At 43.5% G+C, this 13,657-nt stretch overlaps 1 protein-coding gene across 3 annotated transcripts in view; it reads right to left on the bottom strand.

Moving 5' to 3' along the window:
* Nucleotides 1–13,657, bottom strand: part of PIWIL2 (piwi like RNA-mediated gene silencing 2) — a 348,242-nt gene that overhangs the window by 181,149 nt on the left and 153,436 nt on the right. For all 3 annotated transcript variants that reach the window (XM_088443404.1, XM_088443405.1, XM_088443403.1), the window contains exons 7-10: nt 7,334–7,451; nt 6,828–6,952; nt 5,066–5,146; nt 4,745–4,858 (exon numbers count right to left, since the gene is read on the bottom strand). In XM_088443404.1, coding sequence (XP_088299530.1) covers nt 4,745–4,858; nt 5,066–5,146; nt 6,828–6,952; nt 7,334–7,451 — 438 coding nt within the window. The remainder of the gene's footprint in view (nt 1–4,744; nt 4,859–5,065; nt 5,147–6,827; nt 6,953–7,333; nt 7,452–13,657) is intronic.

The raw sequence follows: 13,657 nt of genomic DNA, 5'->3' as shown, positions 1-13,657 counted from the left end.
CAGTACAGACTATTGGAACAGAGACATATCAGAACCTCCTTTAATTGCAGGAGATGTTCTTCCAGATCATTGGCGAATATGAGAATATTGTCAAGATAGACAACAACATGTTTGTACAACAGATCGCGGAAGATCTCATGGACATAAAGCTGGAAAACTGGCTTAGCATTGCTGAGACCGAAGGGCATAAGGTACTCATAGTGACCGTCACGGCTGTTAAATGCAGTCATCCACTCGTTTCCTTCCCAAATTCATATGAGATTATATGCTCCTCGCTAGTCCAATTTGGTGAAGATGTTGGCTCCACTGACTCGGTCAAAAAGCTCTGTGATCAGAGGGAGAGGATAGCGGTTTTTAATGGTGATGACATTCAGTCCCCTGTAGTCGATGCAGGGATGCAAACCTCCATCCTTTTTTTTTTTTTTGACAAAAAAGTAGCCCGCACCAGCGGGAGAGGTGGAAGAGAGGATGAACCCTATTTCCAAATTCTCATGAATATAGTCAGTCCTTGCCTTTGTCTCTGGGAGCGACAGCGGACAGGTTTGCCCTCTGGGAGATTTCCCAGGGATTAATTAAATTGGACAATTCCATTCACGGTGAGGAGAAAGAATATCAGTACCAGCTTTACTGAAAACATCAGTGAATTCTTGATAAGGAGGAGTATCCGGATGAGACGGTCCTGCAGAGCATACTGGAAGAACTTTTTGGAGACAAGAACTAAAACGGGAAGATTCCCAGGCGGTATTTTTGAGGTACTCCAGTCGGTTTGAGGATTATGCAAATGAAGCCAGGGCAAGCCCAGAACTATCGAATGCGAGGCCCTGGGTATGACAAGGAAAACTTAAAAGTGCAGAGCACCAATCTTGACTTGCAGAGGTAGAGTCTGAAGGGTAATTGTACCCCCTAGGATGTGGCTTCCATCAACCGCTGGCGAAGTAGATAGGATGCAGCAGACGCTTGGTTGGTAATGCAGGAAGAATCAGAACAGTATAGACAGAGATTCTCAGACAGTCGCCTTCGGCGTTCTTCCTATGATAGACAAGAACGGTTTGTTTGCATCGGTTCCTCTTTGGGAGGAACCGATGACTAAGGCAACACTGTCACCAGAGGCTTAGAATGAAGGAATCTACCTTTCTCAATAGCTCATTCTTTAAAACTTAAGTCCACCTTGGCGCACTAATTTGTCCAGGAGATCACGAGTAACAAGAACAACTATAATATTGTCGGATAAGCCATTCCAGACGGCTGCATAGAATGCTACATCATTCCAAGAGAGTTCTGATGCCAGTATTTAGAACTGCCCCAGATACTGGCCTACAGAATTTGAACCCTGGCACAGACGAAGAAGGTCTGAAGATGCAGATGACACTCTTACAGGCTTGATGAAGATTCTGCGGAATGCCGTGACAAATTCCTTGTAAGATGTTAGCATGGGTTCTGATCTTTTCCATAAGGGTGAAGCCCAGTGTAAGGCGGATCCAGATAATAGGGAAATGATACAGTATATGCCACACGGGTACGGTCAGTAGGAAATTGCTGGCCTGGAGTTCAAACTGTATTTCACATTAATTTAGGAAACGCCTTGGGTGTTCCCATCAAATTTTGCAGGAGTAGGAATGTGCAGACGAGGTGCTGCTGAGGAAACGGAAACTGGAGAAATTTAAATAAAGAAAGCGGCAGCTCCTGAGCCTCTAAGAGTGGATTGGATTATCCAGCCAGCTAGTTAATTCTTGGAGGAACTGAACCACCTGACTCTGTGGCGCCTCTTGGTGTTCTAGGCGAGCAACAAGATCAGGTGTAAACCCAGCAGCTTGTGCCTGATTCTTGGCTGGATCCATAGGTCCATAGGGCCAGTACAAATTGACACGCCTGAGGTTAGAAGCTGGTCGAAAAAGGCGTGAGGGCTGAAGAGGAGACTCGGGAGACGTGAATAAAGCTGGGTGGCTTGAGCCAGGACATCCTCATGTAAGATGTGAGGAGTAACATGAACTGTAGAGGATGATGGGCCCGAAGGCGAGAACAGTAAAGTAAATGGCTTTATTGAGCAGCAGGTTGGAATGGGTACTGGATATAAAATACTGAAGAAATGATCAGAATCGGATTGGGGCCGATAATGCTGGATTGAGAGCTGGATCGGTTTGAGACTGATATTGATGAATTGAAGAACTTAGTTGGCTTAAAACTGATGTTGGTGAATTGAAGAGCTAGAACGGTTTGAGAGATGATTATGAATTGCGGTACTGGGTCAGTTTGGGACCGAAGGAGATGTATTGCTATAATGAGTTGGTTTGGAACAGATGATGAGAAATTGCAGTACTGGATCGGTTTGGGCACGAAGATGATGAATTGCAGTACTGGATCAGTATGGACAGATGATGGAAGTATCGAATGGGGCCGATGGTTGGAGGTATCGGCTGGAACCAATAGAGGTTAATGTTAGCAAGTCTCTATGGTAAAACCAGACTGGAATGTTAGATGGAATAGGAGACTTGATAACCAGACTTGGAACTATAATATAACTGACTGGGGGCCTGATTCATTATGGATCGCAACTGCAACAACACGCGCAGTTGGCAGATTGTTGCGAACTGCACATACATCGCAGTGCGTGAAGAATACACTGCATTCGCACTGCGATTACGCAGAGCACTTTAAGCCATCACAGAGTGAGTGACAGGTAGTCAGCGTTTGGGGGGTGGTGACGGGGAAGTGGTTAGAGAAAAGCAGGCGTACCTGTCCGTTTGAACGCTGTTACTAACTACGTGCAACGAGGTTAGCAATTTCTAAGTAAGGTCAGGGCTGCTGTAATTCTGCGTGAGAGGTCAATGTTACCGATGTAGACGCAGGACTGCAAGGTATTACGGATGTGAGACAACAGTAGTTGGAGGCAGTGGGCATCTCTATTCTGGCATTGCGAAAGCATTCATAAGCATATTTTCGTAGCAAGCCTGCGTGCGATTACAGAGCTGCAATCACAATAGTGACCCGTAATTGATCAGGCCCTGGGACCGTTCAGATACAGAGTACCTGGGAGCTCAGCACAGAACTCTAACTTCAGCAGAAACGATGTTCTACTGGCAACATAGTCCAGTCAGGAAATGGAATTTATATTGGAGGATCCCCAGGGAGTGGATGCTGCGATCAGCTGGTATGGGAGCAACACTCTGGAGGAAGTGTCAGGTGATAAGAGTCCAATATAGCTGCGCCCATACTGTGTTTTAGGAGGGAAGTCTAGTGTGCAGCTTGTGTGCCATCATGATGAGAAGACAGGCTGGGACTGCAGAGAGCCATCTCCATGCTCAGTGACAGGACAGAGCGGACGAGGCAGAAGCAGCACAGACAGAACTCAGCAACAGCCAGGAGCGAAGTGCAGTATGAGTGGACCTCTGTGCTAGTCACTGGACAAACACCGGAGAGGTAAGACCCAGCGACAGTGTGATGCAACGATACATTGCGTGCATCGCACACATGGCATGATACAGCGTACGACGGCGCAATGCATCTTTATATGCTGCATGCAAATGCACCATGTTGTTCATTGCATCGTCCCATCTGCTGTGCAGAACAGCAGATGGGATGATGCGATAAACTACCATCGTGAACAAGGGCTCGGGTGTACACACTATACGATACATTGTATAGTATCACTGGTAATATCTTAAGTTAATAAATCCCTATTATCTGGAGAATGAAGAGCTGGGGTCATCCATTTATCGGTAAGCATAATGAACTTTATGGGAAGGACTGTTTACTATAGGTGAAAACCTGGTGAAGCAGCTATAGGGTGCTTATTATCTCTCTTACGTCACCCCAAAAATTAGAAAGCCTACTTTGCTTCTACTACACTACAATTTCTACACTACATCTATCACATTGCGTATTTCAGATGAAAAGAAAAAAATCAACCAAGAAATACTGTATTAATTCAGTGTACTAGTAGCATATACGCTGGAAGAGAGGATGTCTCACACACCTCTATTCTATATCAGCATTACTTCCCACAATACATTAATTATTAACTTGCGACTAACCCCCTAAATTCTTACCAGAAATATTACTCCTACCACAGATCAACACAACAACTCTGTCAACAACCTTCATACAGATTAAAAATGAGTCAAATCTGAACTATTTTTGGCTATTTCATCAAACTTATTTGAACTAAATGTGAAAGTGTACAAACGTGATTAGGTGATCAATTCCTGCAGTTATGTCATATTCATTGACAAAATAAAGAATTACAACAATATTAAAAAAATAAATAAAATATATCTCCCAACTAGACATCTCTGTTTTACCAAATATCTGAGCATTTCATATCCACTCTATACCTGCTCCCATTCCCATTTCAAGGACTCATACAATAAGACGCTCTTCTACCCTCCATGCGTTCTCCAGCCTCTCTATTTTACCCAACTATTTCCCTTCTACACAGTTCATGCAATATTTACATTTATTCTCGTCCTACCAACTTACTGACCCCCAAAGTAACACTGTTCTGTAACTGGACCATATAACCCCAGTTGCATTCTGACTGGACCAATATATCATAGTTTCCTAATAATGTCTGATAAATTGTAAGCTTACGAGCAGGAGCCTCTAATACCTTTGCTTATCTGCCAAAACTCAGTCTTTTTTTACTACGGTGTCATTCCCAATTGTAAGGTGATGTGAGAAACGCTAGTGCTACATAAATGTTAATAGAAAATAAACAAAAAATTACCACAGACTGATAGGAACTTACATGATGTCCAGCACAGAATCATTGCGGATAATTTTATGGGTAATGTCTGCTATAAGAAACAAACCCCCATCAGTCCGGTGTATACTAGCGGCAAATCCTGGCCACACCTGCAGTCTGAAAAACATACCATATTAGGGAAGATACAAAACTCAGCATCAATATGGAGGTTAATTTGGGCTATATGGATGAGTGCACATTTGTGACTGGACTGCAACTGCCTTAGACTCTTCTCTTATCAGACAGAAAAACTCCAACACATCATGTCATTCTGTCAATGTGACCAGGTAATGAAGCAGGGGTGTTTATCTAGCACCATCTCACCTGTATTGATGCAACACTGTGGCACTTGTGGGATCATAAAAATTTCTTCCAACCAGTTTCATATCCAGAATTTTCATCACTCTAGTAAAGGAAACACTCATAATTACCAATAAGAAAGTGTGATAGAAGCACTGGGAAAGTTTGGTATGGCTACTGTGTGTGTCCTAGATTCCTGTCCTATGTGTTTTAAAACCCCCAGGAGAAGTCTGTTTGGAAAATAGACTAGAATTATCGGCTTTGGTGAAAAGCCGGAATGGGTCCTGGGGGTGTGGATTGAGGAGAGGGAGGGCTCCATATGCAGGCCTCTCCGGGTGTTGGGCCTTGCAGCCTGGTAGCAGTCTCATTAAGGCTTGCACCTGGAAATGGCTGTGATAAGCTAGGTTTAGTTGTGGCTGAGTGTCTCACACCTGGGAGAGCAGCTTGCTCTAAGACACAGGGCCTGATTCAGACCCACTCGCGAGCGCTGAGCGCTCGCAAGCGGGTCGATGGTGCCCTAGTGCGCATGCGCACGACGGAGGGAGCTCCGTCGTGCGCATGCGCGAGACACGCATATCGAAGGCCAAGCCGTCGTTATGGGTCTCGCAGCAAAGGGAGCGTGCTGTCGATGGTGAGGACAGCACGACCCCTTTGGGGAGCGTGCCGGGGCGTTGCTGCCCAGACGGAGGCGTTCCCATGGGAACGCCTACCATCTGGGGCCGGCCCCACTGACATCACTAGTGATGTCAGTGGGAGTGCTTTTGGCTCTGATAGAGCCAAAAGCACTCCTGGGCTTGCGGCAGCGAGACCCTACCGCAGGGTCTAGTCGCAAGCCCGACAATCGCGATGGTCTTGACCATCGCGACCATCTTTTTGCCCGCTTGCATAAGCTATGGGTGGTCACCCACAGCAATGCGAGCGGCCAGGAGGCCGCTCCAATTTTAGGTAGGGGGGCACTGATTCAGCGCGAGCGCTCTTGTCAGAGCGTCCGGCTCTGAATCAGGCCCACTGTTTGCTACAAACCTGAAGGTACTGTGGATGTGAACTTATTTTAGTGTTCTGTTAGTGAGAGAACCTACTGTCTAGTTAGAGCCCAGACGGGCTAGGGTTTATTTTATTTGTTTATTTGATTGTTGGTGTTGCGCAATAAAAACTGGTGCCGACCAGCTTGCACGAAAACCCACGACTGGAGTGTTGTTTCCTGGCTGCTGTGTGTAAGGAGGTGTCTATCTACCCCAGGAGAGGCACCCCCTACCCCGATCATATCACAAAAGCCACAGCTATATTAACAGTTACAAAACAAAGGAGGTCTGTTGATCACTAAGCACAACCCACAAATGTAATGCCTTTTCCAATAATTGTATGTGTTATTCAATGAACATGAGCACATCATACAGTGTTATTTCAGAGCCCAGACCCTTCAGTCCACTCCGTGTCATCCAGGTCTTTGGTCACGGTATGCCAAACCTTCGAACGCCACAGCCCTGATGCACCGTGTCAAGTAGCCTGGGTCTGTCTCTACAAATTAAGCATGTGGGACTTAAAAGTAAATGGACGTGTTTCCAGAAAAAAAACCTCCTTACAGCTTGACAAACATAACAGTGTGACCCCCCAATAGTCAAGACCTATATGAACACTAATGCTGTGTGAAATACAGTAAATACAACAGGACACAATGATCAGAAGCACAACGTTAACATAAGGTGGATGAACATTATAAAAGAAGAGATACAGTACAAATGGCCCAAATTTTAACAAATAAACGGAAGAAAATACAATTCCTTACCTTCTCATCACCACATTATAGAATGGAATGCAAAGGTCTGAGCTGGGTTCCAGGATCTTGGTCATATTTATGGTGATGCGTATTTTCTGTCCATCTGTCTTGCGCTCACTCTCTAGTTCCACAGTCTACAGAGAGAAAATAATGATACACTATGTTTTCTCTTGCACCTCGTCTCATGTCACATTAAGCTCATAGGGGAGGAATGCAATTCTGCTGGACATAATACCCAATTGTGCACTCATCGGCCAATTAGGGTAGTGCCGCCACCACAAGTTTTTTGTCGGACCTCTATGAGGAAGCGAAGGAATGCTTGTGATGCCAGCAGGACAAGATGTGCCCTTCCAGAACGGTACAGCCTTTTGGAAACTTACCCTGGAATATTACCCTTAGATCTTTAATTGTAAACTTTAATACGGAAGTGGTTTCACATATTTTAAAATGGCTTTTTAGATAGGGTGCATAGAGATGTTCAGTATCAGACAAGTCACTGAAGACACTTCTGGTACCTGAGCAAGCTTAATAGGGAGGTATAGTATGGAGCCATCAAATGCTGTCACATTTCCCGTCACCGGGCGATGCTCTTTCATCATGCCAAAGCGCATGCTGCGACACTCCACATTAGGACTATGAAGAAAAAGAAAAAACAACAACAGGTAATCCAATACAGTTTAGTCATTTAAAGAACAATTCTCCCTCACCCATATAATGCCTAGCTGCCCCTGCCTGAATTTTATGTGTAATGTTACAGAAGTCTACAGAACCGTACATTATTAAAAATAAATTACAGGGGAGTATGGGTAGAGGATGTCACCTTTATACACAAGTTGTATACATTGACTACTAAATATTTACTATACAGAGCCTATTGAAAATCAGCATACCCTAGAAAATAAAATTAATGAAATCAAACTTTTTCCAGCTTTATTTACACATTATAACCCTAAACATGAAAGTTTATGTAACATTTACACAAAAAGTTAATTAATATATTGTAATGACTAAAATACCTGTTCTGGATAAGTGATCATACCCTTACAATAACCATTATAAACATGCTCTGGTACAACCAATGACCCTCCAGATTACACAACAGGCTAACTGGCCACCACCTAGTATTAACTGTGGTGGTTCTGATTACTTCAGAATAAAACCAGATGTTCCTTGAAGATTCCACTACTAATAGTGCATGGTAATGCAAATAACTCTCCAAGGTTGGAAGTGTGCTTTCCAAAGGGCTCTGGGATAACGTTAAGGAAAGACACAAGTCAGGAGAAGGATACAAAAAGATTTAAAAAGGCTTTTCTGCCAGCTACACATCAGAACTATGTATAGCCGACGGTTTCGAAAGGCAACGGGACCCTGCATACAAGTGCATACAAACTTGCACGATGTAGAGGGGCGACGGCACGATGTAGAATGTCATGCTGCATTCGGCAGCATGGTATTGTAGACGATATCTTGATTGACCTGCAGCATGGCCCAGAAGATATTGCATGCGACCACGGGAGCACCAAATCGGGCATACACACTTTGCCTGATTTGTCGTTTCGATTTGCCTGGAAACAACAAATCGGACCGATATCGTTCTAGTGTGTACCCATCCTAACTCTTACTCAAACTGTTCAAAACATTATTAAGCAGAGGAAAGCGTATGACACCACAAACACCTTGCCTGGATCAGGCTGGCCCCCTAACTGGATAATAGAGCATGAAGAATATTGAGCAGGGAAGATACCAAGAGGCCAATTGTGACTTTGAAGGGAAAGCAAGTCTTAATGGCTGAGATTGGTTGGACTGAACATGTGACATCTCACAATTTATACACAAAGCTGGCCAAGAAAAAAGCCTCTTCTGAAAAAGTGGCACACAGTTTCTATTATAAAAAAAAAAAAAAACACTTGGAATATTATGATACCATGTGGCAAAAAACTGTATAGTCAGATGAGATCAAGGTAGAGCTTTTAGGACTATACACAAAGGGGCATATTCATATGGGCACTTTTTTTCGACCACAACAATTTACGAGAGCATTGCGCTTTATTTAGAATTATCACGGGTATGCGCATCCCGATACCTGCAGTATTCAATTTCAAAAATGGTTGGAATTTTTTTTGCCCCCAAAATATGCAGGGAGAATATAAAATGAGTTGACACAGAAGGATCACTAGCGTAGTGATTGCTGGCTGGTTCCTCACACATATGCCATTGTAACTGAGATACGGGTACTCACAGATGTGTTCCGGCCGTTCCTCTCTCTGCAGTACCCGGCTGCCGCATGCTCCTCATCTGGAGGCGGACTCACATAGTGACAGGGGGTCTGGACCCAAGGGGTCTTGTGTAGCACAAACCAACCTGCAGTTGACAAACTATGGACAGACATGACCACAGGATCTGTACCTACTATATGTACTGCGGACAACATTACACAACGTAACCTGTGCCTCAACATTAATAGACTTCTCCTGCACACACTGGCCACCAACCAAACTGAGCTGTTCTGCTGTATTGGGATAGCAAAATGGCTACTGACAGCCATTTCTATTCATGGTTCTTATGTGTGTATCAGACATGAAGTGGTGTATCAGGCATGAAATGGTACAGGAATGTGGAAAGCAGACAAGCCATAAATCCTTTAGGCGTTGTCTACTGCGACGTACGCTTGCGTTAAGTCCTTATCAGTAGTTAACCAATAAAGTAGTTTGAAGTAGGTTTATCTCCATATTAGTAAGAGTTAGATGGGTATGCAAGTAGGATACTATATAAATGAAGAACAAAGGAGATTCCAGTGGCCTGCCCTATGCCTGGACCAGAGACTGCAGCTGGTGGCCAGGATATTGTTCGTTCCAGCTCTATTCTGAGAGGAGGCTCCTGGATCATGTAACCATCTTATATTCCGAAGCTAAGTAACTATTATTCTTCCATATCTTGTTATCTGTTGTAATAAATTATATCTTTTTTCAAGATACTGGTTTGTGTGGCTTAATTAACCTTCTGTATCCAAGAACCTTATCTCGTTCCACAGGGAACATCTGCCCATAACAGACAACAGTGATACAGCACTGCTGAACCAGTTGGAGGAGTACGCTGTAGAAGACGGAGGAGATCAGAATTTTGCAGAACGCAGGAAAAACCCAGCGCCGTGTAGATTTTTAAAATATCACCTGTAATTGACTATGCCCCAAAGTGTTATGTTTGGTGAAAACCAGATACAGCATTCCACAAAAAATACACCATACCTTCTGTCAAGCATGGTGGTGGCAACATTATGTTTAGGGGGGTTTCTCTTAAACAGGGGCTGGGTAATTGGACAGGATTGAAGGGAATATGGATTGCTGCCAAGTACACATGAATTATTGAGGAAAACAAACAGCCCTCTGACAGGCAGCTGAAGATGGCAAAGTGGAAGAATGGAAGGATAATGGACCTTGAGTGGCCAAGTTAGAGCCCTGACCTAAATCTGACTAATGGACTTGAAGAAAGCAGTCTATCGCCACCCACCACAAAATTTGAATTAACTTGAACAATTCTGCAATGAAGAGTGGCCAAATATTCCCAAATCTAGGTGTTCAAAGCTGGTAAAGACATATCCAAATAGTCTAAAGGCTGTAACTGCAGTACAAGGTGGCTCTACAAAGTATTCACTCAGGGAACTAATAACTATTTCAACCTTGTTATTCCAGTTTTTAGTTTTATATTACTTTCCAGAAACTGTTGCAATTTTTTTGATTAGCTGAATGTTGTAAGGCGACACGTGTAAATAAATCAGTGAGTGCATATTATAAATATGCATATTATATATATATATATATATATATATATACACACATACATACACACACACACACACACACACACACACAGGTTGAGTCTCCCATATCCCAATATTCCGAAATACGGAATTATTTTGACATGATGGTTCAATGTACACAAACTTTGTCTAAGGCACAAATTATTTAAAATATTGTATAAAATTACCTTCAGTCTGTGTGTATAAGGTGTATATGAAACATAAATGGATTTCATTTCTGTATACAAACTTTGCTTGAACCACAAAATTATTGAAAATATTGTATAAAATTACCTGCAGGCTGTGTGTACAAAGTGTATATAACACATAAATGCACTCTGTGTGTATATTTGGGTCCCATTCCCAAGATATTTCATTATGATATGCAATAATTCCAAAACACGGAATATTCCGTTATCCAAAATACCCCTGGTCCCAAGCATTTTGGATATGAGAGACTCAACCAGTATTATATATATATATAGCTTTACACACACACACATATGCAATTCTTAGGATGCAGGCACTCCCTCAGAGTCGTACGTAAGGCAAACAGCAGAGCAGATAAGTGTCATTCTTCGGGCTTAGAAGTAAGATATCAACAGTCTGGTCACAAAGTCAACGTTTCGAGTTTAATAACTCATCAGGACATACAAATAACAAAATCAAATCCATACCTTTATATCCTCACTGCGTGTGCGGCCAATCAGCCCTGCCTCCGGCTCACCTGAGGTGCTCCGGCAACTGCCGATGACGCCACAGGAGTCAGCGCGTTGCCTAGGCAACCACACGCTAAGAACATAAACCACCATGTGACAATATACAGCCATGAACCTAAATAGATCAATGGCTAAAGAAAATATGAAGGTTTAAATACTAAGGGAACATATGAAGATGGGCGGTAGAACTGCGCTCTCGTTGACCAGGGGGTGGTGTGTTGTGGTTTTGGGGTGCTGCACCTTTGTGTGGGAGTACCTTTCCCGCACTGAAAACATATGGGGGTAGGGGGGGTAAGGTGCGCTCTTCCTGCTAGTAATGGTGATGACTTGTGTGTGATTGTTAGTGGTGTTAATTAGAATGTGGTGGTGGTGATGTTTTGGGAGTGAGGAGGGTGTGATTGGGTATGGAGTGTAGTTTGGAGTAATGTGAAAAGGGGAATGGAATAGCTTTCAAACACACCATTGGCCCCATGAGTCACCTGATCACACCCCCACCCCCGGAAGTGACCTGCAGCTTCCAACCTATCTGCAACGGCCGCAACGTCGACCTACATCACCATAACAACAAAACCTACCGGTAGGTAAGTACTGCCAAGACTCGCACTAACACGCGGGACGCCGCACAGGTGTTCCAACCCACTCTGCAAATCCCCCCACCCCCCGAGACTTCCTAGACTGTCGACCATAGGTCCAGCAGGGGTGACGTGCAAGGTCACTGAACCGCACGGGAAGGAGCCCCCTAAAAGGGTCCACCTACCTCCCCAGTCTCATGACCACTCATCACTGAACCCCACCCACCTGCCCGGGATCTTAACAGAGCAGCATTGTGACTACTCAATAAAAGATTTTGCCCAAAATTACTGTGTCTCGCTGGCCTCATTTTGATCCTATTCCATTCCCCTTTTCACATTACTCCAAACTACACTCCATACCCAATCACACCCTCCTCACTCCCAAAACATCACCACCACCAGAAGAAACATTCTAATTAACACCACTAACAAACACACACAAGTCATCACCATCACCATTACTAGCAGGAAGAGCGCACCTTACCCCCCCTACCCCTTAAATACTAAGGGGCTTATTCATTAAACGTAAAACTTCTCTGGAGATAATTAGCTTTAGAACTCTCATGGAGTTCTAGCTAATTATAGGTGGAATTCATCATTCCACCTCTCCATAAGTATCTATTCCGAAAAGCTGTAATTTTTGCGATGACAGCTTTTCGGGAAATAGATACTTTTCCCTGCCTACACTAACTTATCGCATCTGGAAACAGTGCTGCGCATGCGCTGTTACATCTGTAAAACCAGCGCATGCGCAGCACTGCCTACAGATGCGTTAAGTTTCGTACCCCCCCCGACTTACCTGTCCGCGCAGCAGCCTCCGGCTCCGTCCAGCTGGTCTGCCATGTGGTTTCCCAGCAGACCACATGACAGATTAGAAAAAAAAAAAAAACTTTTTTTTTTTGTCTAAACTTTCTTGTGCTCTGCTGCGGAGCACACATGGCCGACCAGCCTCCGGAGCCTGAGGACGGAGCAGAGCGCCGGAGGGACTCGTCGGGGGCCTGCACACGTAGATACAGATAAGTTTCACCTGCTATTCGCCACCTCACAGTGGCGAATAGTAACTGCATCAAATTCCGAAAATTGATAATTTTCGGAATTTGATGAATACCATAATTTCCACATCCCCATACTAATGTATGGGGATTGTGGAAATTAACGCAGGTGAACTTAGCAGGGAGATATCTGTGATATCTCCTGTGCTAAGTGGCTACATGAATACCAAAATAACGTTATTTAAGGAAAATGTCCTTAAAAACGTTATTTTAGTGTTGATGAATAGGCCTCTGTACACCTAAAGTGTTAAACACATGCGGTTATAAAATATTATACATATTGCAAAATGTTGGTTATGATGCAAGCCTGCATCATAATTACAATTATACATCTCTTAAAGGTACAGTAGCTAACATACATAATCAATAAAATAGTCATTGACTGCTACCAATGTGAATATATTGACATTCGACAAAAGTATTCAAGACACCCACTTACTTGTTCTAGTTGTTTTGTAATATACTTGATCAAATGTACGTGTGGACTTTATTATATAGGTAAGACCATTCGTTCTTTCAAAGGTCAGCTTTGAATGGTAAAGTATCTGAACAAACGATGGCCAGACACTTTTTTGAAAGTAAACACAACATGGCCAGCTTGAGACACATGATCATTGATCATGTACCCGAAAATCCACGGGGAGGTGATCGACATAGGACCCTATTGTGTTTAGAAACTAGGTGGATATTTTATCTTGAT

Source organism: Taudactylus pleione, unplaced genomic scaffold (assembly GCF_031769625.1).
Source record: "Taudactylus pleione unplaced genomic scaffold, aTauple2 ptg000329l, whole genome shotgun sequence".
Lineage (NCBI taxonomy): Eukaryota > Metazoa > Chordata > Amphibia > Anura > Myobatrachidae > Taudactylus > Taudactylus pleione.
Note: the sequence above shows the minus strand (reverse complement) of the source record. Positions and strands in the feature narration are given on the sequence as shown.